We start from the raw sequence: 24605 nt of genomic DNA, 5'->3' as shown, positions 1-24605 counted from the left end.
GTTAATTAATTTGCATTTGTTATTATAAATTTGGAAGTGAGTCATATGTGTCAATACGAATATAGAACACATGACATGTTAATTAGTTACGGTTGTTGATTATAGATTTGGAAGTGAGTCCTATGTGTAAATGTAGAACACAAGTAAACAACATCAAATATAATTAAATGAGACCCATTTCTTAAATTACCATGGATTTGTTAGCTTTAGACTATAGTAAACGTGACCTAAGTTCTAACTCATCTACGAAGGTGTGATCCATTATTCATTAGTGTTTTTTCTTATAAAAAATTGACAAGCGTGTTTGGCTGTCGAGAAGCCACGTGTAGAGTATGGAAGTCCATGTAGTCATCAACTAGATTCCCTAAACGTGAAAAAGCGAGGCAAAGGCAAGAGTGTGAACAAGTTTTAACTCTCTTTTTTCCTTTTTCTTTATGGCCATATTTCTTTGGTCTTTTTATTTTATTTTTCTTATTCTCCAAAAAAAGAAAAGTAAAATTAGCACATTGGTCGGTGACCGCGCTCCCGCTCTTTCGCGCAACCGCCTCCGCCGATGGCGACGGTTCAATCCGATATTCGCTGTGTTTATCACATCGCCTCCTCCACTTTCCGCTCCCTCTCCCCTAATCTCATGTCCCGGCGAACCGCCACCTTTTCAGGTAAACTTCTCTTTCCCTCCTTCAAGTTGAGAGCATTCTCCACCGGTGATGCTGTCAGAATTCCTGAGAAACCGTCGATTTGTACGGCCGACGAACTTCATTATGTTTCTGTACCGAATTCTGACTGGCGGCTTGCACTCTGGCGCTACCATCCCTCCCCTCAGGCAATTTCTAATTCCTTCCGTACTCTGAGATTCAAGATGAAAACTTTCTTTCTTTTATTCGTGGATTGTGATTTGCGATGTGAGTGAGTTGGCGCTTAGGTTTGAATTGTTTTTCTGTGTGATACGCGATTGAACAGGCGCCTCCGAGGAATCATCCGCTGTTGTTATTATCCGGAGTCGGGACTAATGCCATTGGTTATGATCTCGCCCCTGGGGTAAGTTTTCCTGTGCCAAGAATCGGAGGTGTACTTATGAGTTTATGGTCTTTTACGATTTGTAAATACTCTTTGCTTGCTATGACATTAATAGAGATTTTATAGATTGCTATATTAGTACGTTCTATTGCTGAATTGATATGATATCCAAATTCCAAGTAAATAAAGTTTTTAGAGCTTTTAGTTTATTTGGTTCCATGCGGAATTCTACTGCCCTCGCTACCTAGTGATTGATGGCCTTCCCCACCTGCTTTCTTCTATAACAGAAAGCAGAAGCATAAGCACTACCATCTATGGCAAAAATTGTTTAGCTAAAAGTATAGCAGTGTACTTTAGTAATATGAAGACATGAGATTGTAGACAAATCCTTTTTAAAATAAGAACCTAAGGTTTGGTAATTACCCAAAAAAAACATAATCAGAACCAAGAAAAACGATGAGTACTAGGTAATAAAAATCTAAATTGGGAGCTCTCTGTACTTCAATTGGCATTTTTAGTGTCAATTTTTTTTTTTCTGTTTTCCTTGTAGGCCTGGACTTCCAACTTGCACTATAGATCCAACATCATTGCCGCCAATTTGAGCATCTACTTTTAAATGTTTTTCCGGACAATTTTGATATAATTCGCTGCTTTTGTATCTTGCGTTTGAGTTCTATTTCGTTTCCTTGCTATGCAAAGCTGCAAAAGTTCTTTTTTTCTTGATCTGCCGGATTGTCTGTGCTAATGTAATCAAAGATGTGATGTAGGATGAAGGTTAGATAATTTGTGTAATTTAGTTAATATTGGTTTAATTGTTAATTCTAGATTAAATATTGTTTAATTAGTATATAAGATTTAGTTAGTTAATTGTCATATTTTCCCCTAAGTTACTTTAGGGTGTATTTGCAAGCGTTTTGAATTTTACTGAAATAGACCTTTAGTTTTTTAGAGAGTGTTCTCCCAACTTAGGGATGAACTTCTCTTTTTTCATCATGGACTTCGCCTAATATCCAACCCACTATATCAAGTTAAAATTATTCGATAAGAATGTTTTTTCAGGCTCGTTGGATTACCATGTGTTTCTTTCTTTCATGTACTATTTTCAATTTTGCAGTGTTCTTTTGCGCGGTATATGTCTGGCCAGGGGTTTGATACATGGATTCTTGAAGTTCGAGGTGCAGGATTGAGCTTGGAGGAACCAAATTTGAAAGTAATTGAACATTCAGCTAAAGTTAAATCTGACAAAATGGAAGCAGCCTCTGAGAGCAAAATTAATGGAACCTTACATGTGGCAGAAGAGTCAACAAAAATTTTAAATGACCTTGCAAAATCAGATAGTTGCATCAATGGGAAAGAATCCGATTTTTCTATGGTTGAAGAAGAAAATTTCATAGGAATAACAACAATTTGGGATGAGTCAAGTTTGGTTTCAGAGTTAACAGAAACTTTTATGCGTCTGTCAGAACGGCTATCTGGCTTTCTAAGTGAAGGTCAATCAAGACTTATGTCTGCTAAACTATTTGATCAAATTTCAAAACTCTTAGTTGATTCCCAATTATCTGAACGTTTTAATGAGGTGAGGGGAAGGCTTTCAAATTTGTTGGAAACAGGACAGACCTCAGTCATTGCTGGCCAGATCAGGGATTTGAGTCAAAGGCTTGTAGAAATTATTGAAGACGGTCAACGATCCGTTTCACCTCCATTGTTCAATTTGCAAGATCGGTTTTCTTCAACAATTGATGATTTTCAGAAACAACTGGATTTAATAGTGAAGTATGACTGGGACTTTGATCATTACCTGCTAGAGGACGTACCTGCTGCGGTGAGGTGACATTTTATCTTGTTGAAATGGCCATATCTACAGTCAGCCAGCCACTAATTGTAGCTAGTTTCTGAACTGAACTTGAACTTTTTAGATCTCGCAGATTTCATCTTAGATTTTAGTTAAATTTAAATAGGAAGTTGCTCTATAGTCATGAAAAAATTAAACATTGTTGACTTCCATTTGCAGATTGATTATATCAGGGCTATAAGCAAGCCAAAAGATGGTAAATTGCTTGCTATTGGGCACTCAATGGGTGGTATCTTGCTTTATGCAGAACTTTCTCGTTGTGGTAAGTTTGTGTAGTTTCTCATGTGTTTCATGTTTGGGTTTGATTTGCTTCACCTATGAGAATTTCTACAGATTCTTCTTTTATTCATCAAAGGTCATCTGTGGCTAAATGTTATATTTATGCATCCTTTGTTTTTTCCCCAAAAGTTATTGTGCTTTATCTTTTATTTTATGGAAATATAGCAGCTTTTCCTCTCCTCCTCGGTCTCTCTAACAAGCACACTGCGCACTCTAAACTTTCTTTGGTTTTTTGCCCTTTTAAGTTGATTATCCTTCTATGTGTTTTATTAATTACAACACTGAACGATTTTCATACAAGCCTACCTGCATGTAATGAAGACTATAATTGTCGGTTAAGATCATTGATAAACATTATCACTATCATACTTTAGATGCTAGCATATGTAATGTAGATTAGATGTTCAAGCCCTATGAAGCTGTCAATGGAAGTGCCATAAATCACTCAACAGATGGAACGATTGAAAAGAATTGGTATAACTGTTTGTAGCATTTTCATGGTTACAGAAGAAAAGAAATACTGGAAGTTCGGTAAAGATAACAATGAAACGTGAAGGTTGTAACGACAGCATTATATTCCCATTTGTGATGAAGATTTTGATCCATTGAACACCTATAGAGTTTAAAACTTCGTTCTCCTATCAAATTCTTTTCTTAACAATTTTGACTCTTTCGAGTGGTGTTTCCATTACATTTTTGTTGATTTTCTTGCATATAATGAGGAATGAGCTCAGGATGACTGCTTTTCTTATGTACATTATTGAAATTGGTACGAAGTATTTTGTGGTGTTTATCTGTGAAATTCTTAAACTTACTAGTCTAGTAGTGTAACTTAAGTTTTAGTGGTAAGTTAAGCAGTAAGGTTTTATATTTTATTTGTTGTAAGATATGTGATTTTATTGTCATTGTTATTCTTAATGCTAGTATTTGCTACGTTATTCCTATCCTATCATTTAATAATCTTTAATACAATGAAGTCTCAGTTTTTCTTTCTAAAAAGAATGATGTTTGACGACCATACTTGAACAGGATCTGTTCTATAGGTTGTACAACTATGTCCTTGAGTTCTAAAAAGAATGATCTTTAATACTAATTTATTTGTGTTGCCAATAAGAGCGTAGCTCAACTGGCATAGTGTTCATACTATTGACCTCAAGGTTTGAGATTTGATTCTCCCACCCCACATTTTAATTACAATACATTTCAAAAAAATAATACTAATTTATTTGTGTTAGGTAGAAATTTTCATTTACTATGCATTGCCACCCTACTCTGTTTCTTTCTGTTACAATACCTTTCAAAAAAATAATACTAATTTATTTGTGTTAGGTAGAAATTTTCATTTACTATGCATTGCCACCCTACTCTGTTTCTTTCTGTTATCTGGAATGAGTAATTTCTTATGCATCTGTTCTCTTATAAGGTTTTGAAGGACGAGACCCCAGATTTGCTGCTATTGTTACTTTGGCGTCCTCCCTGGACTATACTTCTTCAAAATCAGCGCTGAAATTGCTTTTGCCCCTTGTGAGTGAAGCAAGTTCAAATGTTTTCAACTGAGAAATTAACACCGTCTTTGATTCATAAATTTTTATTGTTAGCAAATATCTTTGAGTGCGTCTTTATTATTGTCAATTCAACACTTCAACAAGTCATTAGTTTCTTGATTATGCATTAATACTACTGTACTTTTCTTACAGGCAGATCCTGCACAGGCTCTTAATGTTCCAGTTGTTCCATTAGGAGCTCTGCTATCAGCTTCATATCCTCTATCATCTCGCCCTCCTTATGTCTTTTCTTGGCTAAATAATCTTATTTCGGCAGAAGATATGATGCAGCCTGAAATGTTAAAAAAACTCGTCTTGAACAACTTCTGTAAGCATTCCTTCTTAAGCTTTTCTTCTTATTCAGATTCTATTAGCTTTTAGTTAAGGGGTATAGTCGACCACATGCATGAAGTTTCTTAATTTATCTTCTAGTAGCAAGGATGCTTTAATGGTTGCTTGTGTTGTGTATGTTATAGCTTTCAACTGGTCTATCAAGGGGAAACGAGCCTTTTCACTTATGGTTATACCAATAAAAAGAGTTCGCCTTGGTAAATTGAATTGACAAGGTGCATTATTATTATTTTAATTAATTAATTTTTTTTGGGGGACAAAAAATGCTGAAGAAAAAGAAGAAAAAAGAAAGAAAGAAAGAAAGAAAGGGGAATAAAAGATAGATGGAGTGAATTACACATAGTCCTTGTGGTTTGAATCTCTTTTTTTTTTTTCTAATGTTTGTGAAATAGTTTTCAACGACTCGAGCTTAGTTGATCGTCAGGTCAAGATGACGGGGCAGTTAAATTTCTAATTACATTATATTGAGCTTAGCTTCTGCGTCGAGTCCATTGGAGGAGGATAAAAAGGATGAGAGAAGACAGAGAAGGGGGAAGGAGATGGTGGAAAGAGAAGGAATCACCAGCTCAACAGTCCAATCAACGAAGTTTGCCACTATGATTAAAACTGCATTGTTAGCTCAATAGCTTAATCTGATCAGCAACTTAATCATCAAATTATCTTTCCGCTAGGTCAGCTATCAACCAATTGAATTCAAGGACTAATTAGAACAATTTTTCCTTGAGTCACATGTTCGTATGGGGGGGGGGAGTATTTATTTTTCATTTTTAATGAGAAACCAATTTCATCCATTTTTTTAAGAGAGAAATGAAGACATTTCATTGATGAATGATTATGGTTGATAAAGGAAATGACCACCAATGGTGGATTACAAAAAGATAAGCCAATTTCATTTCATTGATACAATGGAATTACAAGATGGGGAGGATAACTCAAAAAACCCATGCGAAGGTTGGTTTTCCAGTTAGCATATGGAAAAGATAAGTTGTAAGAATTGAAAGGGGCTGAAAATTTACTCCAAGAGATAGAAAAAAAAATTTGGTGATTGAAGAATTTTCTACAGGAACTGAGTGCCACTTGATGAGTAATTGAGAACAAGTGAGAGGGATATGGAAAGGATGAAGTAATAAAAAAGTAAGTCATTGCTAGTAGTAACGACCAGTCACGGTCCATTGGTTCATATAGAATCCATGTCCTAGGTGTATCCAAAAACATTCTTTTCGCTGAGCACGTGGACTCCTTGTTGAAGACTTATTCCTCTCGGGCCCTAGAAGAATGCCTAGCTGCAATCCTACCAAGATTAAGTTAAGCCGATGATTTCCTTCTCCATAAAATACAGATGCCCTTCAGAGCACATAGAGAGTGGGTTGGTAGTGTACCAATTGAAGAATTCCATATGATGATTCTAAAGGTGAGATGCAAAAGTACAATGGTCAAGTGGTTTATAAGATATGGTCCTGAGTCTAAGTATCCTTTTTACCTAGGATGGCCAACTAGGTGCTGCCATGTCAGAGTTCCCATAGGAATAATCTAATCTTTTTCGGGAATTTTTATAGTTGCTTTTCCAAATCGTGTGGGAGATGGAAGGCTTGTTGTGCTTACCTTTGTTCACCGTTTTTCTTTTTCCTGAAAAAGGAAGAGAGTGGAAGAGGATCCTATTGAAATTTGGTGTATTTGCCCTAAGGGCATTTTAGTTTTTTTCTCTCTCTCTGCTATTTTAAGGTTGTTCTGAGTCTATTTAATTCCGAGTCTGTGGTGCTTGGTAAATGTAACAAATTAATAAGAATTTATCTATTGTGGTTTTTTCTCTCTGGCCAAGGGTTTTCCATGTAAACCTTGTCTTCATCTTTTCTTCCCTTATTTTTCAATATGGTATCAGAGACAGGTTATGAAACCCTAGCTTGGATAGAAGAAATTCAATCGTAACCCTAGCAGGTGATGAGACTATGGCAGAAGCAACAACTACCGCCGCGATTTAGGCCGTTGTCGATCAATACCTCCGGTCTATCCTCAGCCCGGTGCAGACATAGCAGTTGATCAGAACTAGTCAAGCTGCATCGCACGAGCTCCAGCCGGTCGGATCTCACCCAGACGTTGCTGCCCAACCGAGAGCCGCTTCGACCATGCCATTCCTGCAGCCGATCGGGTCCAGCGTCTAGCTTCCAGCCGTCTTCAGTGCTCCTCACCCGTTTGGATGCCTCCCTACTCCAAGCATCCTAGCCACGTCGGGTGCAGCGCCAGTCGATCTCGCACCAATCGCCACGAGAGCAGCAGATTTTGTCGCATCTTCTAGTGGGCTCCCTGATGCGGTGCCATCCACATCCTTCCAAGCACGCTGCAACCAACCCAACAACACTAGCCCTATTCTATCCAGTCGATCCCACCAGCCCAACCAAAGCCCTATTCTGCCCAATCTGGCCTTCCCACGGCTGAGATTTCATTTTTGGGTTCATGTGGTAGAAACATCCCACATATATTTTCCCTCAGCATGGGTCGATTGGTTATGGCAGCTCTGTTGGAATTCAACAACAGTTAGCAAGTCTTCAACACCTGATTGCAGCGGTTGGGGCGGTTTTTGGGACAACGACAAATTTTCAGTCAAACTCCAACTAGGCTTGTCGTCTGGCCTACCGTTATACTCGAAAAATCCGGTAACAGCTTTCCCTAGTTTACTTACTACAAATATTTTGTCTGGTTTTATGGGGAATTATGCAGGGATAACCATAGGAGAGAAACTGAATGGTCAGAATTATTTCTCCTGGTCTCAATCCGTTAAAATGGTCATCAAGGGGTGACATAAGTTTGGTCTCAATCCGTTAAAATGGTTATCAAGGGGTGACATAAGTTTGGATATCTGATCGGTGAGATATCGAGACCAAATCCTGAGGATCCTCAGGAGCGTGTCTAGAAGGGAGAGGACTCTCTACTCTTCTCGATACTGATTAACAGCATGGAACCTCAGATTGGATAACCCCTGCTCTATTTTGCTATTGCTCGGGACATTTGGGAGGCGGTCCAAAAGCTGTATTAAAAAAGGCAGAACGCTTCACATCTGTATACATTGCGGAAACAAGTCCATTAATGCAAGCAAAGGACCATGGATGTGACCTCCTACTTCAATAAATTATCTCTACTATGGCAGGAGATGGACTTGTGTCGCGAAATTGTTTGGAATTGCTCATGCGGCAGGGTTCAATATTCGAAGATTGAGGAAATTGGCCGTGTTTATGACTTCCTGTTGGTTTAAACTCAAAATTCGATATTGTTCGAAGTTGAATACTGGGACAAAGGCCAATACTACCTCTTATAGAGGTCTGCTTTGAGGTCGATTAAAGGAGGATAGGTCGAGTGCTATGAACGGTTCCGTCGTTACAATTGTTGACTCGGCCGCGTTCGGGGTGAAATCATCTGGATCTGATAGTGACAAGTAGAATGGGAAACCTCCTCCAATATGTGAGCATTGCAAGAAACCATGGCACATGAAGGATCAGTGCTAGAAACTACATGGTCGACCCTCGAATGGTAAACGTCACCCTCCTAATGACAAGTCAAAATCTGGTGGGGCACTCGTGAATGAGTCTATTGATGTCGCTGCACAGTCTTAGGTGACTAACCCAAGTGACCCAGGTACTGTTAGGGTCAATGCGATTGTCCAATCAGGTACCCCTTAATCTTTTAGTTTACTTATTGAGGGACAAGAATCATGGATACTAGATTCAGGAGCGATCAATCACTTAACAGGTTCATCTGATCCATTTCTCTCATATTCTCCAAGTGCTGGAAATGAGTTACATGTGCTTGATCTTACTAGGTTCATCTGATCGATTTCTCTCATATTGTAGGAAAAAGTCATTTGTCTCCCTTCCATGACTTGATCTTACAGAATGTGTTACATATGCCAAAGATCTCTTACAATTTACTGTCTATAAGTAGAATAACTAGAGATTTAAACTATAGAGTTATGTTCTCACCTGATGCTATTTCCTTTTAGGACTTGAGCTCGGGGACGACGATTGGTACTGCCTGGCATGATAGGGGTCTTTATTTCCTTTCCAATGATGCCACCTCTAGGAGTTTGTCTAGGACTAGCTTATTTTTTTCATTTACAATTTCTGAAAAAGATTATTTATTGTGGCATTTCCACCTTGGTCACCCAAACTTTCAATATATGAAGTATTTGTTTCCCCATTTGTTTCGTAATGTGGATATTTCTTCGTTATCTTGTGATGTCTGTATACGTGCAAAACAACCCAGGGTTTCCTTCTCCTCTCAACCTTACAAACCTTCCCAACCTTTCCGTTTGGTTTATAATGATGTTTGGGGTCCTTCAAACGTCACTACCTTATCCGGTAAGCGTTGGACTGTCACTTTTATCGATGATCACACCCGTCTTACATGGGTCTTTCTTCTTACTGATAAGTCGGAAGTCACGTCTGTTTTCCAACAGTTCTATACTACCTTCGAAGTGACAATGGGCGGGAGTTTGTTAATAACACCCTACATGAGTTTTTAACTTTCGTTCATCAAAATTTGTGTGCTTATACCCCACAAAAAAATGGAGTGGCCGAACGGAAAAATTGCCACCTTATCGAGGTTGCCCGTTCTCTCATGCTTCCTGCGTCTCTTCCCTCACATTTATGGGAGGATGCAGTTTCAACGGCTGTACGCCTTTTTAATCAGATGCTCTCCCGTGTTCTTAAATTTCATATACCCCTTGAGTGTTTCAAAAAGTCTTTCATTCACGTGTCTCATCCCAGATGTTCCCCTTCGAGTGTTTGGGTGTACTGTTTTTGTTCATAGCCACGGTCCTCACCAAACTAAATTTGCTTCTTGTGCTCAAAAGTGCGTCTTTGTCGGGTACTCGCTTCACCAACGAGGTTATAAGTGCTTTCATCCATCCTCAAGGAAGTACTTTGTCACTATGGATGTCCCTTTCCTTGAGGATAAACCCTTCTTTTCCGTTGGTCCTCTTCAGGGGGAGACCATCGGCGAAGAGACTAACTCATGTACATATTCTATTCCTATGGACTTCATTCCAGCGCCTATTCTCGATTCGAATGACTTTGTCCTTCCTACCATACAAGTACCCTGGATAACATCTTAGAAAGGAAATAGTGCCTCCTGTTGCTCCACCGGAAACTGTCCAAGAGTCTGAACCGGTACCAGCTCAAGTTCAAGGTACTTCTGTTTCTAATGATGTTCTGTAGGGGCAAATGATTATGTTGGAGGTGATGTGGGTGAGAATGATTGCGTTGGAGGTGATGTGGGTGAGAATGGTGAGACTAATAAGATTGTCCCAGACAATGTCAAAACTGCAGGTAGTAATGAGGCACCAGGAGATACTCAGGGGAGTGAGGACTTGCCATAAATGGGCAATGAGGTTCCTGTTCTTGTACTGATGAGGAGTCAGATGAACCAGGAGATTACGATGTCACGCTTGATATACCAATTGCACTACGGAAAGGAACTAGGTCATGTACCAGGTACTCTATGCGTAGTTTCCTGTCTTACAGTAACTTGTCGAGTTGTCGTCTAGGTTTAAAGCCTTCACTATCAACATGGATACTATGACAATACCTACCAACATGCATATGACCATGGAAATTCCCGAGTGGATGGTTGCTGTTATGGAAGAGATGAAAGCTCTCAAAACAAATGGAACATGGGATCTGGTTGCTCTTCCTAGAGACCATAAAACAGTTGTGTGCAAGTGGGTGTTCACGATTAAGTATAAGTCTGATGGGACCCTTGATAGGTACAAGGTCAGACATATGAGATTGATTACTCAGAAACTTTTTCTCCAATGGCAAAGTTGACCACAGTCCCCGGGTTCTTCTCTCCGTTGTTGTTAACAAAAACTGGTTTATCCATCAACTTGATGTAAAGAATGCATTCCTAAATGATGAGTTAGAAGAGGTATATATAAACCCTCCTCCTGGGTTTGAAGCACAATTTGATAATCGGGTTTGTAAACTCATAAAATCCTTATATGGCTTAAAACAGTCTCCGAAATCGTGGTTCGACAGATTCACCACCTTTGTTAAGTTCTAAGATTTTGTTCAGGGGCATTCTGATCCTACCTTGTTCACAAAGAAATCAGCATCCGGGAAGATTGCGGTGTTAATTGTGTACGTTGATGGCATTGTTCTGTTAGGTGACAATGCAACAGAGATTGTCAAATTAAAACGGAGAATAGCACCAAACTGGGAGATTCTGTTGAAGGAGTTCCTCTTGATAAAGAAAGGTATCAGCGTCTCGTAGGGAAATTGATTTACCTGTTTCATACCAGACCAAATATATCTTATGCTGTCAGTATGGTCAATCAGTTTATGCAGGCTCCCTACGAGAAGCATATGGAGGTCATCACTCGAATTCTGAGGTATCTGAAATCTGCTTCGGGGAAAGGCTTAATGTTCAGGAAACATGACAGAAGATCCATCGAGGCTTATACTGACTCAGATTGGGCAGGATCTGTTACCGATCGGAAGTCAACCTCTGGATACTGTACCTTTGTGTGGGGGAATCTTGTTACCTAGCGAAGTAAGAAACAAGGAATGGTTGCTAGAAGTAGTGCTGAGGCAGAATACAGGGTTATGAGTCTGGGAATATGCAAAGAGAGATGGTTAAAGAAAGTTTTATCTGATCTTCACCAGGACAGTCGTGAGCCTATGAAACTTTATTGCGATAACAAGGTAGCTATCAGTATTGCCAACAACCCAATTCAACATGACAGAACAAAACATGTGGAGATTGACAGACACTTTATTAAAGAAAAACTAGACAACGACAGTGTTTGTATTCCTTACCTTCCTTCAAGCCAACAGGTGGTTGATGTCCTCACTAAAGGATTGCCAAAGCAGAGCTTCGATGCTTGTGTGAGCAAGTTGGGTCTTATTGATATCTACACCCCAACTTGAGGGGGAGTGTCGAAATATAGTGTATTTGCCCTAAGTGCATTTTAGTCTTTTATTTCTCTCTCTCTCCTATTTTAAGGTTGTTCTGAGTCTATTTAATTCTGAGTCTGTGGTGCTTTGTAAATGTAACAAATTAATAAGAATTTATCTATTGTGGTTTTTTCTCCCTGGCCTAGAGTTTTTCACGTTAATCTTGTCTTCATCCTTTCTTCTTTTATTTTTCAATAGACCCAAATTATTAGCTAGCCAAAACCACCACCTATCATATTTGAGCATTTAAGGGAAATGGTGAAAATGATTTTCCTTGAAAAATGAAATTCAGTATGATCCTATGGTTATTTTATGAGTATTGTAGTGGTCATGCAAAGCTAGCCTAGAAATAGATATTAAAAAAGGGTATTGGAGGAGGAGGGACAGTTAGGATTTTTGTAACAATACTTATTATAAGAAAATTTCCTGGAATTGTATGGTGTTAACTGCCCAGCGAAATATTCATCCACTGTTTAAGGTCTTGGGAGATTTGGAGTGAATGCTCTTGGCCGTTTAATTAAAATGATCAACCACTGTTCCACCTCTTTATCGGTAAGATTTCTCCTCAAATTGTTTCCCCATGCTTCCACTCGTAGACCTCATCCCAGCAAAGCCTGAACACTACTACTCTTACTCTTGTTCCGGGACAAAGCAAACACTCTAAGAAACAGGACATACAAACAGGAGCGTCTACGAAATAGATTTGGAAATAAAATTTTTCTGATGTAGCTATTGTTCGTGGGATGTCGATAGTGGGGCAATTGGATAAGGACCAAGGTAATCTTTATAATATAGTATTTGTCTCATTTTTTGGGTAAAATAATCCTCGAGTTTGTTTTGAATATGTTTTGGTCTCGAGTTAACGTGTATGGAAATGGCTGTTTCTTTTCTCTTTTATTTTTTAGAAGGAAAAAACGTGTCGGAAATGACTTGTTTATGCTTGTTTATGATAAAGAGGGCAGCAACCGATGCATCTATAGTCATTCTAAGAGTCTTGCTGTGACTTACATCGAGGATTGAGGATTGAACATGGATTAAGATAGGAAGTCAATTATTTAAGGATTTATTCAGATGTCGAAAATTTGGTTCACATGAGAATGAACCAATCTGGGCAATAACTCCCATCTCCCTGTCATAGTTCTTATTATTTTCACATGCTCATAATATAACTATCGAGACGCATAGCTCAAGTTCAACTATGAATGCAGGCACCATTCCAGCTAAACTCATCTTACAACTTACTACTGCTTTTCGAGAGGGTGGTTTACGAGACAGAAGCAATACCTTTTTATACAAGGACCATATTCATAAATGCCACGTCCCAGTCTTAGCCCTGGCTGGAGACCAGGATCTAATCTGTCCACCTGTAGCTGTAGAAGGTACATTCATTGTGCCGGTGTGGAATATAATTTTCTTTTCTTCATAATTATACGATCTCTTCCATCTTGTTTATGGTGATTTCAATGAAGCAGAAACTGCAAAGCTTATTCCCGAGCACCTCGTTACCTATAAATGTTTTGGAGAACCAGGAGGTCCACATTATGCACATTATGATTTAGTTGGAGGACGGCTGGTATTATTTTCTTTCCCTTCCTTTCATTCACTCACATGGAATTCAATAGTGAACGGAAAATTCTCTCTTTTGTTTTCTAAATCTATTTGATGTTGCCATTATTCACTTCCAGGCTGCTGAACAGGTGTACCCATGTATCATCGAATTTATTAGCCAGCATGATGCAATTTGATTATCCACCCATCAATCAAATTTTCTTTTTGCTTCAATTTTTTCAAACGTAACACACCCTTATCCTGGTTTTGACTTTCATGGCTGGAGATAAAAAATTCCCTTGCAGAACGAATATTGTAGATTATGTGCAGATAGGGTTTTGAAGATTTTGAGACTCCTTTTTCATACAAGTTTCATTAACCGATGCTGAATCCATGTCGTCTTAGTCGGCTCTAAACGAAAATGATTACGGGAAAAGGTCAAGATAATCAAGGTACCAGTTCTGGATCATACAAAATTATGTGTAGAATAGAGCTTGAAATATTCATTGTAATATATTATATATGGATATGTTCTGTACTTTATGTATTATATCATTTATTGCTTAAAGAAACTTGTACTTCTCTGTTCGGTCTTTTCACCTCACAAGAATTTGTAAGTTTCTACTCCGATTTTCTTTATTTGACCCTGAGTTGCTTCAGGGATGGAAGGAACCAAATATTATAATCTGGTAGTTTATGTTGCTTCATGGGATGGAAGGAACATGTTGCATATTTAGTTATCATTGAGGTAATTGGTTCAAGTCATGACGGTCACATATTATAGTCTGGTAGTTTATGTAGGGCCATTATGGAAAGGAAAAGTTCTCCATTTTGAAGTATTGTTGTATTAGAAACTAGTGGTAGTTCCTCAAAAAAGAGGCTGCAATGACCGGGTCAAAGAGCTTGTGAACCTCATAACAATTCTTCTGTCGTTCTAGCCACTTTCCGATGCGAGCCAAGCTCAGCAGAAAGAGCTGGCCGGTAATGGATCACTATCTCACTTGGGGACTTGCAGCTAAGCTATAGCCTTTTTCAGTATTACTTATGGAGATTGTTTCCTTATGCTAAAAAGCTCATAGCTTTCTAATTAACCTAATGTGCTGCAGGACGTATGATTCTGTTCTTCCTTTGGGTGGATTTGATACCAAGTGAAAACAGGTGACTTTTGCTTGTTACTTCTAGGCATTGTTCTTCTCAATGGATGTCTGGAATTGATTTCAAATGATCATATAGTGACCAAATTTTTATTTCATTTGTACAAATTATATTATGGGTTTGTTTGACAACTTATTTTCGAGTATAAACTCATTTACTCGACCTTTAGTATTATTATTATTATTTTAAATATTTATATACTTGATCTATTTAATGTAGAAAAGTTCTAATTGTCGGTGACTTAATATGGTTGAGGTGCGCCAAAAAATGGGAAAAGAATCAAACCATTCTATTGTTGTGGTTCCATTTTTTAGTTATAAATTGCATGATTTACATTAGTGAGAGTTGCAAATTTTGGGTTGGTCTGGTTTCTTGTTGAATAAACTATTCGTATCTATAACGGAAGCGTGGGTTCATACATGCCCTTTAAAATGGGATTTTTAGGTCAGCTTACAAATAATTTATGGTTATGATTACTAAACAATCTTTATTCTACATATGAGCAAATTGACTTCAAGACGAGACAAGTAAACAAATTAGGTCCTGCAAGATGTATACTGTATATACATCCAACGATGTTACTCACAAGTACTAGCACCCAAAAAAATATTGTAGAAAAATTTTGGAAAAGATACATCTTCAGTCCTCATGTTTTAAATTGGCTAATTTAGTCCCTGAATTTGAAAAAAAAAAAAAAATTGATCAGTGCTTAAGTGGCAAGATTAAGTGGAAAAAAAGAAAAGGGTCATCTGAATCAACGGATAAAACAAGATGTAATCGCCTCCCCCAAGATATCATTGATCTCAATTTTTTTTCTTCAGTTTTCTTTTTAAGTTTAGCCATGGAGAAGTAGAACAGAGAAAAAGTTTGAACTTTTTTTTTAAACTCATCTTGTTACTTAAGTACTAGAAAATTTTTTGTTCAAATTTAATGTTTTTTTTATTAGAGGGATCTTTTAAGTCCGTTTTTGAAAATTTGGGGCTAAATTGATCCATTTAAAATATGAGGGACTAAAAATACACTCGTCAAAATTAAGGGACTAAAAAGATGTTTTTTTAAAAAATATTTTATGATTTGTAGAAAAACTAACCAGTGAAAAAAAAGTGACAAACAAAAAAAAATTAATGACGAACTTCGAAATTCAGATACAATTAAATTGTAATTTGTTGTGGATAAACGAATCTATATACATTGACGACAGTACAAACGTTTTATGAAAATTGTAGTATTTATACTGCATAAATCATGTTTACGAAAACACTTGGAATAGATATTAGATAAGTATACTACAAATGAGAATAAAAAAAAATCTTATTTTAAAAGATAATAAATTAATTATAAGAGTAACATTGATTTAGAAGTAACAGGAAAACTTATTGTGAGTGACCGATCGAATAAACATTTTTTGTGTCTTATAGTGGGAGATTCGTTTGTTGTAAAGATCATTTAAAGAAAGAAAATGAAGATATATGATCTATACATGAGATTATAGTCGTATACATTTTCAATAATAAATGTCAAAAATACTTTTTTTTTTTACACTTCTTAGAATCAAGGATATACTTGTACAACCTTTAGAACAGATCTTGTTCAAGTAAGGTCGTAATTATTACACTTGTGAAAAAACAGTGTCCACTTTTCAAAAAGAAATAATAACTATAATCCCTCTAAATAGGGCAGATGGAAAAACAGGATAGGTTGAAAATGAATCAAAATTTCAAACTATGTCCCAATTTTGAGAAAGAGACATTTAGGAGAAAAAGAAAAATGGAAAAAAAAAAGGAAAAAATTGATATAATTTATATTAGAAATGGAGAGAATAAAGCTGAGGCAGAAGAGAACAGAAAAGGGTTTTTATTTTGGAGTTGGGAAATGGACAAAGTTGAGCTGTTTGGTTTGGTTGGCATCTCAAAAGAAGTGTCATTTCAGACATTCAAATTATAATACAAAAATTTATGCTTCCATTTTTCATATTCTTTGATTTTCTTCTGCTTTCTTCAGTCTTTCTATGTTTTTTTTCTTTTTTCTTTAGGTATCATTTTAGATGTAGTTCATTTATTTTAAATTTTGTTCATTTTAGTATCTCCATGTATTTTCTTTTTCAAGGAAAATGTTGTTATTATTTAATCAATCTGATTTTTTTAAAAAAAAACACCAATTGACTAGATTTAAGATTAATTGAAGTATTGTGACTAAAGTTAATAAGTTTCATTATATATAGATCAAAATGATATTTCAACATGTTTTTAATTTTTGTTTTACTTTATTGTGACTAAAACTAAATAAGTTTCATTATATATGGATCAAAATGATATTTCAACATTTTTTTTTTAATTTTGTTTTACTTTTCTCTTATTATAATTATTATTACTATTAAGGGAAAAACTAGTCTCTTGATTTCCGGTCTTATTTTTATGTAAATTTTAGGTTTCACAATGTTACACTTTTACTTCTGAGTTTTGAGTTGAATTTTATTTGGTTTATGAATTTTAAATTGGATTATTTTTAAATATAGAAAAAATGAACCAAAATATTTATAAATATAACGAAACATCACTGTTTATCAATGATAGATACTAATAGGTACTATTAAACTACTATCATCTATTATTAATAGATATTGATAAACACTGAAGATAGATGTCTAACAGTGTCTATCACTGATAGACTATGATATTTTGCTATATTTGGAAATATTTTCATCAAATTTTCATTTTAAATAATTTTCCTTTTAAATTATTACATTTTTATTTTTGAGTTTTTAGTTCTATTTTCATTTAGTCCTAGACTGGAAGAATTACACTTTTATTTTTAACTTTACATCAAACACTCATTTTTAGTTCTGGTATTCTATCAATTAATTAGTTTTTACTTTCCATCATTATCAAAATTAGTTATAATTAACTAGTAGTCACTAATCTTTATCAGTATTAAAATTAATTCAATTTTTTTCATAATATAACCATTTAAAATTAATTAACTAAAAGTTTCCAAAGACTAGTGTGATCATTAATAAAATTCAAAGGTAAAAATGTAAAATATTAAAACATAAGGATTAAATAAAAAAAACCAAACTCAAAGCCCAAAAGGTTAAGAAAGTAGAACATTTTGAAACTTTAGGGCCAAATAAAAATTAAAATCAAAAATCAAAAAGTAAAAATATAATATTTGACTAAATAAAAACTAGATTCAAACTGGGGTCTTAAATGGTGTTTTGTTTATGTTTAAATAAATTTGCATCCACAAAAATTCAAAATGAGGAAAGGTTTCATTGGTTTAAGATATTCAATCAGATTCTTTAAATTTTTTAAAACTTAATTCTTTTACCCTAACATTTTTTCTACAATGATCTTCATAGTTTTTTTAGTACAATACAAACAAAATGGTTAAACTAAAAGATTATATCGTGAGGAACAAGCATAGATAACCACTCGAAGTAAGGAGTAGCAAAAAGTGAAGACTCACGCTCCTCTAAAGCTTTAGATGCAAGAGAGTACGCTAAAACATTTTGGCATCGACAAATATGAGAGAGAGATAACACCCAATACGCATCCCCAAATCTTTGCCTCTTCGATAAAGTAAGAGATCTCGGTGATATTATCCACAGTGCTGTTTAGCAAATTGATTGCCTCTAAACAATTGGATTCAACCATGAAATACGAATGAAGAAATTAAGAAATGCTCTCCATCCCAAAACAAATCACATTGCTTCATAGTTAGTTTTTATTTATGATTCAAGAAAGTATATTGCATTTTCTTTCCTTTACAAGTTCATGAGATTGATATATTAATACTTTATTAATGTAAGGTTTAGTATAATAACCTTGAATTCTTGGTATAATTAGCTTAAAATATTGGTTAAAGTATTATTTTGGTCTCCATACTTTGAAGCTTGTTCAATTTTAATCCCTAAATTTTCAATTATCCATTTTAGTCTTTGTACTTTCAATAAATCTTAAATTTAGTCTCCAATGCTAATTCATTGTTGATTTCTTTTGCTATCTATTAGCGTTTACTATAAATTTTGAAAATATATTCACATATTATATTTTTTTACATGAAAATTATTATTCATATTTAACCAACTTTTGTAAAAGTTAACTTTGAATTACTAAATTTAAGATTTATTAAAAATACAGAGATTAGAATTTGACAAATAAGAGTATAGGAACTAAAATTGAGCAACATTCAAAGTATTAGAACCAAAATGGTAGTTTAACCTAAAATTATTTTAATATATCCTTGTATTATTACTTCCATTAGTACAAGAATCTAACAAAAGAAAAGTTAGAATAACTATAAAGTAAGATGGAGCAAATAATAGAGAAATAACCTTTTGAATTGTGAAAAAAGAAAAAAAAAAAAAAAGGGGAAAAAAAGGGAAAATAAAATAAAATAAAAACCAAGAAGGATTCCAAAGGTCTGCAAAAAGAGCAAAAGAGAAGAAGACAGCTTCCCACCATAATCTAAATCTGAACATTATTAATTAAATTTATAAAACAGCATGCTCTTGGGGCAGACCAGACCCTACCTTTGCCTAAACTCTATTCAAAATTAACAGCTAACAAGAAGAATCTTGCAAACATCAAAATAAAGTCATTACCATCTTTATCTTATCTTAATCAACACATAAACTTCCATCACTTTTGCTCCCTCTTTTCTTCATCGTGTGGATTTTTAATTCCTCGATGTTGATGAAGATGATAGCCTTTCGAGGGCGTCGGAGACGTGTCTCATGGTAGGTCTCCTTTCAGGGCTTCCATGAACACAAGACATAGCAATTTTGAGTACAGAGATGAACTCTTCTTCTTTATCTGCATCTTGAACTAGATATGGATCTATTACTTCTGAAAGAGGTTTCTGTTCTTCAATGCAGAGTTGAATCCAATGGACAAGATCCATTTCAGAGGAAGAACTCACTTGGATTACTGGGAATCTTCCAGTTATCATTTCAAGTAAGATCACACCATATGGAGTAAACATCCCATTTTTGGGATGGTTTCAAGACTTTGAGTGATTCAGGGGCTTGATAACAAGTTCCTGTGTTGGACGATGAATTGCAAATGATCTCGGATGTTACGGTTTTCGGTTGTTTTGGATCTAACGGTTTCTCAGATGCCACTCGACTTGATTGTAGGGTTGGGGTTCCTCCTGCAATATTCGCAAGTCGAGCAAGGCCGAAATCAGAAATTTTGGCTTCCATGTTCTGATTGAGCAGTATGTTGTTGGGTTTCAAATCTCCATGAACATACTTCTTGGGGCTGAATTCATGGAGATAGACAATTCCTTTAGCAATTCCTTCCATGATCTTTAACCTCGCAGACCAGGATAACGGCATGAAAGATACCATTCCTGGCTTTCCTGTCGATATCGTAAATAACGGAACAAACAAGTATATAAGTAAATGAATTAGGCAAATATATCACGATTACTAAATGAAGCTTCATTCATTTATAATTTTTGTGTACAAAAGAGTTGTGAAATGGTACCATGAATGGCAGTGGCAAGGTTTCCATTAGGTATGAAATCATAAATGAGCAGCTTCTCATCAACAGACCAGTAATAGGCTCTAAGATTGACAAGATTGGAATGCCTTAGCTTTGCTATTGCTTCTACTTCTGTTTGAAATTCTTTGAACCTCTGCGAACCGCCTTCGCCCAATCGTCGCACGGCCAATGTAACTCCATCTTCAAGCACCACTTTGTACACTATACCAATCCCACTTTTGCCAATAACAAAGGCCGATGCCTTGAGAAGTTCATCAAGATCAAATGCAACTTGTGCATCCAATGGCACAAGATCATACTGCTCCACATTCTGTGAAACCGACTCAGATTCATCCTTCCTGAAGCATAAACACTCGTTTCTTCCTTTCCCCTTATCGGAACTATGCCCAATCTCGTCTTTGCTCCTTGGATTACACACTCTAGAATAACAATATGAGAACAATAACCCAACTAAACATATGCCAATCACATCACCAAGTACTATTGCAATCACAGCACTCTTACTCAATCCCCCAGTTTTCTCAGCATTGTCACCAGAAATACCCGGCGAATGATCGTCCGGGAGAAACGGAAGCAAGGACGGTGAGCTTGCACTCAGAGTTCCTGAAGAACATGTGTTCTTCAATGGGGAACCACAGAGCCCCGGATTGCCAATAAAAGCAGTGGGTCCTCTGTTCATCAGAGCACCATTTTGAGGTATTGGACCACTCAAATTGTTATGGCTGAGATCAATGTAAACCTTTTCAGGTAGGTTTCCAAGGCTAGGTGGAATTGAACCAGAAAAAAGATTATGAGACAAGTCAAAAGTGCCCTGTAAGCTAGACAAATTCCCCAAATCACTAGGAAGGGAACCATCAAAGGAATTAAATGAAAGATCCAGTTTCTCCAAAGAACTGAAGCTAGTTCCAAACCCATGTGGCAATGGACCAGTGAAGTTATTCTGTCTAACATCAAGGGTTTTAAGTCTCTTACATTGTATAATTGAAGTGGGTAATGACCCATTGAAGAAATTTTGAGATAAATCCAAAGTTTGAAGGTATTTAAGCTTCCCAATCCCATTTGGAACAAACCCAGAAAAGGAATTCCCATAAAGAACCAAGCTCTGCAGAGCTTGAGCAGAGAAGAGCTGAAAAGGCAAGTTCCCATAAAGCCTATTGTTTCTTAAATTCAAATGGCGAAGCCCAGAAAGAGCCCCAAGAGCAGAAGGAAGAAATCCATACAAATTCTTCTTAGGAATGGTAACAGAAACAACTATTTCCTTTACACAACCAATTCCATTCCAAGAACAAGGGGTTTCATCAGAAGAATCCCAATTGCTGAAAGCCCCATCTGGGTCTAAACTAATGGACTGCTTAAGTGACAAAAGCACAAACCCTTCATCATTCAAAGAACTCACAAGAAGAAGACAATCAGAACAGCACAAAAGAATGAGAAACAGACCCACAAGCATTTCCAAGAACTAAAAAAGAAAAAGAAAAAACTTACAATTACCTTTTTGTTCTAACAGAGAGCTTTGGGAAAGACAATGGGGGGATTCTTCAAGGAGTTTACAGTGATGGGATAAAGAATTTGAAAGGGAGTGTGAGGCTGTAAAGGGTGGAGAGGAAAAATAAAGAATCAGAGAGAATTGTTATTTCATTTTCATTTTTCATTTGTGATTTGATATGTAACAGAAAAAGGTTGAGTAATGGAACCATGCAATGCTGCAGTTTCCATCGTTTTTATCGCGAAATTTTGCAGAAAACCATTCGACAAGCCGCTGTTGAGTGAGGAGAAGTCGGAAGAGAGAAGGAACGGTCCACATCAAATTTTCTTAAACATAATTTTGAATAAAATGTCATTGTTTGAACTTTCATACCTATATTTGTTTAATTTTTTATATCATTATTATTACTATTATTATATTTAAATTTAAAGTTTTATTTTTCATTAATATGATTTAGAGTATGTTTAGAATACATTTTTAATTAAAAAAATATCATTTTAGAAAAATTGTATTGATTGACAAACACTCAAAATAGTTTTTTTAAGGATTTTAAGTGTATTTTATAGAGTTTTCATCAAAAGAGTTTAAATAAGAAAGAATTTTGAAAAACATTTTTTTCTCAAGTCAATCCAAACGGACTATTAATATGTTTGAGGTTGGATTTTGATAAAATATTATAATAGTAATTGTCTCATGTCAGAACGGCTAAAGAAGCCATGTGCTCTAAACACTATCGTGTTTGAGGGTGATTTTTGTCATTCTAAAAATCATTTCAAAAATATTTTTAATCATTCTAAATCAATTTTAATATTATGAAAACTGCATTTAAAAGTGTAAAATTAAACATTAAACTAATTTTGAGTGATTAATAGTGTAATTTAAAGTGATTTCAAGCATGACAAAGATGATTTTAACTATTTCAAAATCAATCTCAAACACGCACTAAAAATGAGCCTATAATTTTAGTTTTAAATCGTCGTAATTATAAATAATTTAAGTTTGGTGGGCTAATCCTAGCTAAGTTTTCTTTTTGTATTTTTAAGTTTGAGAGTGGAGATTTGGGATCAACCTGTGTTTTAGTTTAAGAATGGAGATAAGAGTGCAAGTGATATAAAGTTTTAAAAGAATGCTCTTATAATTGAAAATAAAGGGATCCATGATTATAATAATTTTTTACATAGTGATTTCTTTTCAGTGGGTCACAAATTTTCTCCGATTTTAGAATTTTCCACCTAAATTCTTATGTCTAAATTTTTTTATAAAATTTTTTTGACTATTTTTTGCTTGTCCCTATGGTAGAGGTGGGAGAAGAAAAAAAATATTAAATAATTTGATATGGATAATACTTGGGTGCATCCTTTCCTATGCTTCATTTTCACCACTCCCACCAAAAAATAATTAATATATTTAAAAAAAATAAATAAGAATGATTTGCTACATGTCAAATTATGATTGAACAATTTGATGAGATATACAAAGATAGATACTCCTCAAAATGCACCAAACTATTTTTCATCTAATAAGTGCAATGTTAAGTAATTTCTCTTGGTATGGAAATTTTCTTGGGGGTATTAATCATTAAGTGGCACAAGTACAAATAATCATAATTTATTATAATATAATGATTTGGACTTTATCCTTGTACATTTCATAGCATACATTAGTTTTCAAACTCCAAGAAAAAGGAACACAATTGTTGTTGAGAAACAAAGAGATGGTCCCAAAATTATTGGAAGAAGAAAATTGATAAGTGAGAAAGCCAATGCAATGCATAGAATTAATAGATAACATTATCATCCTCTGTTGCTTATTAATCATAATTAATGATTACTGTCACCAAACAAATACCACACTCATACTTCCAACTCTTTGAATCTAAACCTAACTCATTCAACCCCAAACCCACAACTTTCCATTAATTAAATTAACCCTAATCTCACATTACATTTTATTTATATTGGATTAAAGATGCTTTGTTTTTGTCAAAGTAAACTCAATTCATTGGTATTGACATGATCTTTATACCTAAAAGTTAGAGGTTCAATCTTCTACCATATTAAAAAAAAACTTTATTTTTTCGCTTTTTGTTAAATAAATTATCGATGTCAAAGTGAGGTTAACTGAACGATAATTGACATGACCTTTCTTTTTATAATTTTGAGGTTCGATCTTTCACCCACAATTGTTGTACAAAAAATTTATCTGGGTCTTTTTTTATTTGTTCATTTAGATTTTGGTTTGAAATTCTGGTAAAATTTAAGCCATTTTACTATTATGAAAATACAATTAAATGTAAATATAACATAAACGTTATAATTATTAAAATATGACCCATGAATTTCTTTTTTTTTTTTTTTTTTTTTTTTTTTTTACAATTGGGAGTAGGATGATTAAGAAAATATCTCGTGGTTACTAACATGGTTGTATGCCAATTGAGCTGCGCTCAGTTTGGAAAGAAAGTATTTAAAATACTACTTTGGTCCTTGTATTTTTTATATTTGTTCATTTTAGTCCCTCTATTTTCAAAATATTCATTTGGTCCTTATACTTTCAACCTTAGTGCATTTTGGTCCTTCTATTTTAAAATGTTCAGTTTGATCCTTGTACTTTCAACTTTGGTTCATTTTAATTATTGAACTTTAAAAAAATGGTCATTTTTATCCTTTAAAAGTGAAAATAAAGGGATCAAAATGACAACTTTTTAAAAGTATAAGGATCAATATGAACCAAAGTTAGAAGTACAAGAACTAAAATAACATTTTTAAAGTATAGAGACTACAATGAACCAAAGTTTAAAATATTGGGATCAAAATAAATAATTTGAAAGTATAAAGTCTAAAATAAATCAAAATTTAAAAAGTATAGAGACTAAAATATTTATATATATATAACTAAAAAATTATGGCAAAAAAATGATTTTTT

General features: G+C 35.0%; 2 protein-coding genes across 3 annotated transcripts; one reads left to right on the top strand and one right to left on the bottom strand.

Annotated features, from left to right (window-relative positions):
• The first annotated feature begins 397 nt into the window (after window positions 1–397).
• Window positions 398–14913, top strand: LOC120092965 (alpha/beta hydrolase family protein). Of its 2 annotated transcripts, XR_016525525.1 has the most exons (10): window positions 423–823; window positions 961–1038; window positions 2132–2839; window positions 3029–3131; window positions 4572–4672; window positions 4846–5020; window positions 13196–13366; window positions 13460–13560; window positions 13673–13987; window positions 14642–14913. XR_016525525.1 is itself a non-coding variant. In XM_039051234.2 (9 exons), the coding sequence occupies exons 1-9, from the start codon at window positions 554–556 to the stop codon at window positions 13730–13732; spliced, it is 1767 nt and encodes a 588-aa protein (XP_038907162.1). In that variant the 5' UTR covers window positions 398–553; the 3' UTR covers window positions 13733–14107. The 2 variants fall into 2 exon arrangements, 1 of the variants encoding a protein (XP_038907162.1); XM_039051234.2 differs by lacking the exon at window positions 14642–14913 and having other exon boundaries at window positions 398–823; window positions 13673–14107.
• Window positions 14914–19143: 4230 nt separating this feature from the next.
• LOC120092505 (receptor protein kinase-like protein ZAR1) lies at window positions 19144–21833 on the bottom strand. Its single transcript, XM_039050601.2, is given in 3 exon segments — window positions 19144–19661; window positions 19663–20051; window positions 20180–21833. Coding segments are annotated over 3 exon segments (2151 nt in total). The 5' UTR covers window positions 21648–21833; the 3' UTR covers window positions 19144–19367.
• Between the last annotated feature and the right edge of the window lie 2772 nt (window positions 21834–24605).

Source organism: Benincasa hispida, chromosome 12, assembly GCF_027475165.1.
Source record: "Benincasa hispida cultivar pf3 chromosome 12, pf3_genome.v1.1, whole genome shotgun sequence".
NCBI classification, from domain to species: domain Eukaryota; kingdom Viridiplantae; phylum Streptophyta; class Magnoliopsida; order Cucurbitales; family Cucurbitaceae; genus Benincasa; species Benincasa hispida.
The sequence above is the reverse complement of the archived record's forward strand: the minus strand, read 5'-3'. Positions and strand labels throughout refer to the sequence as shown.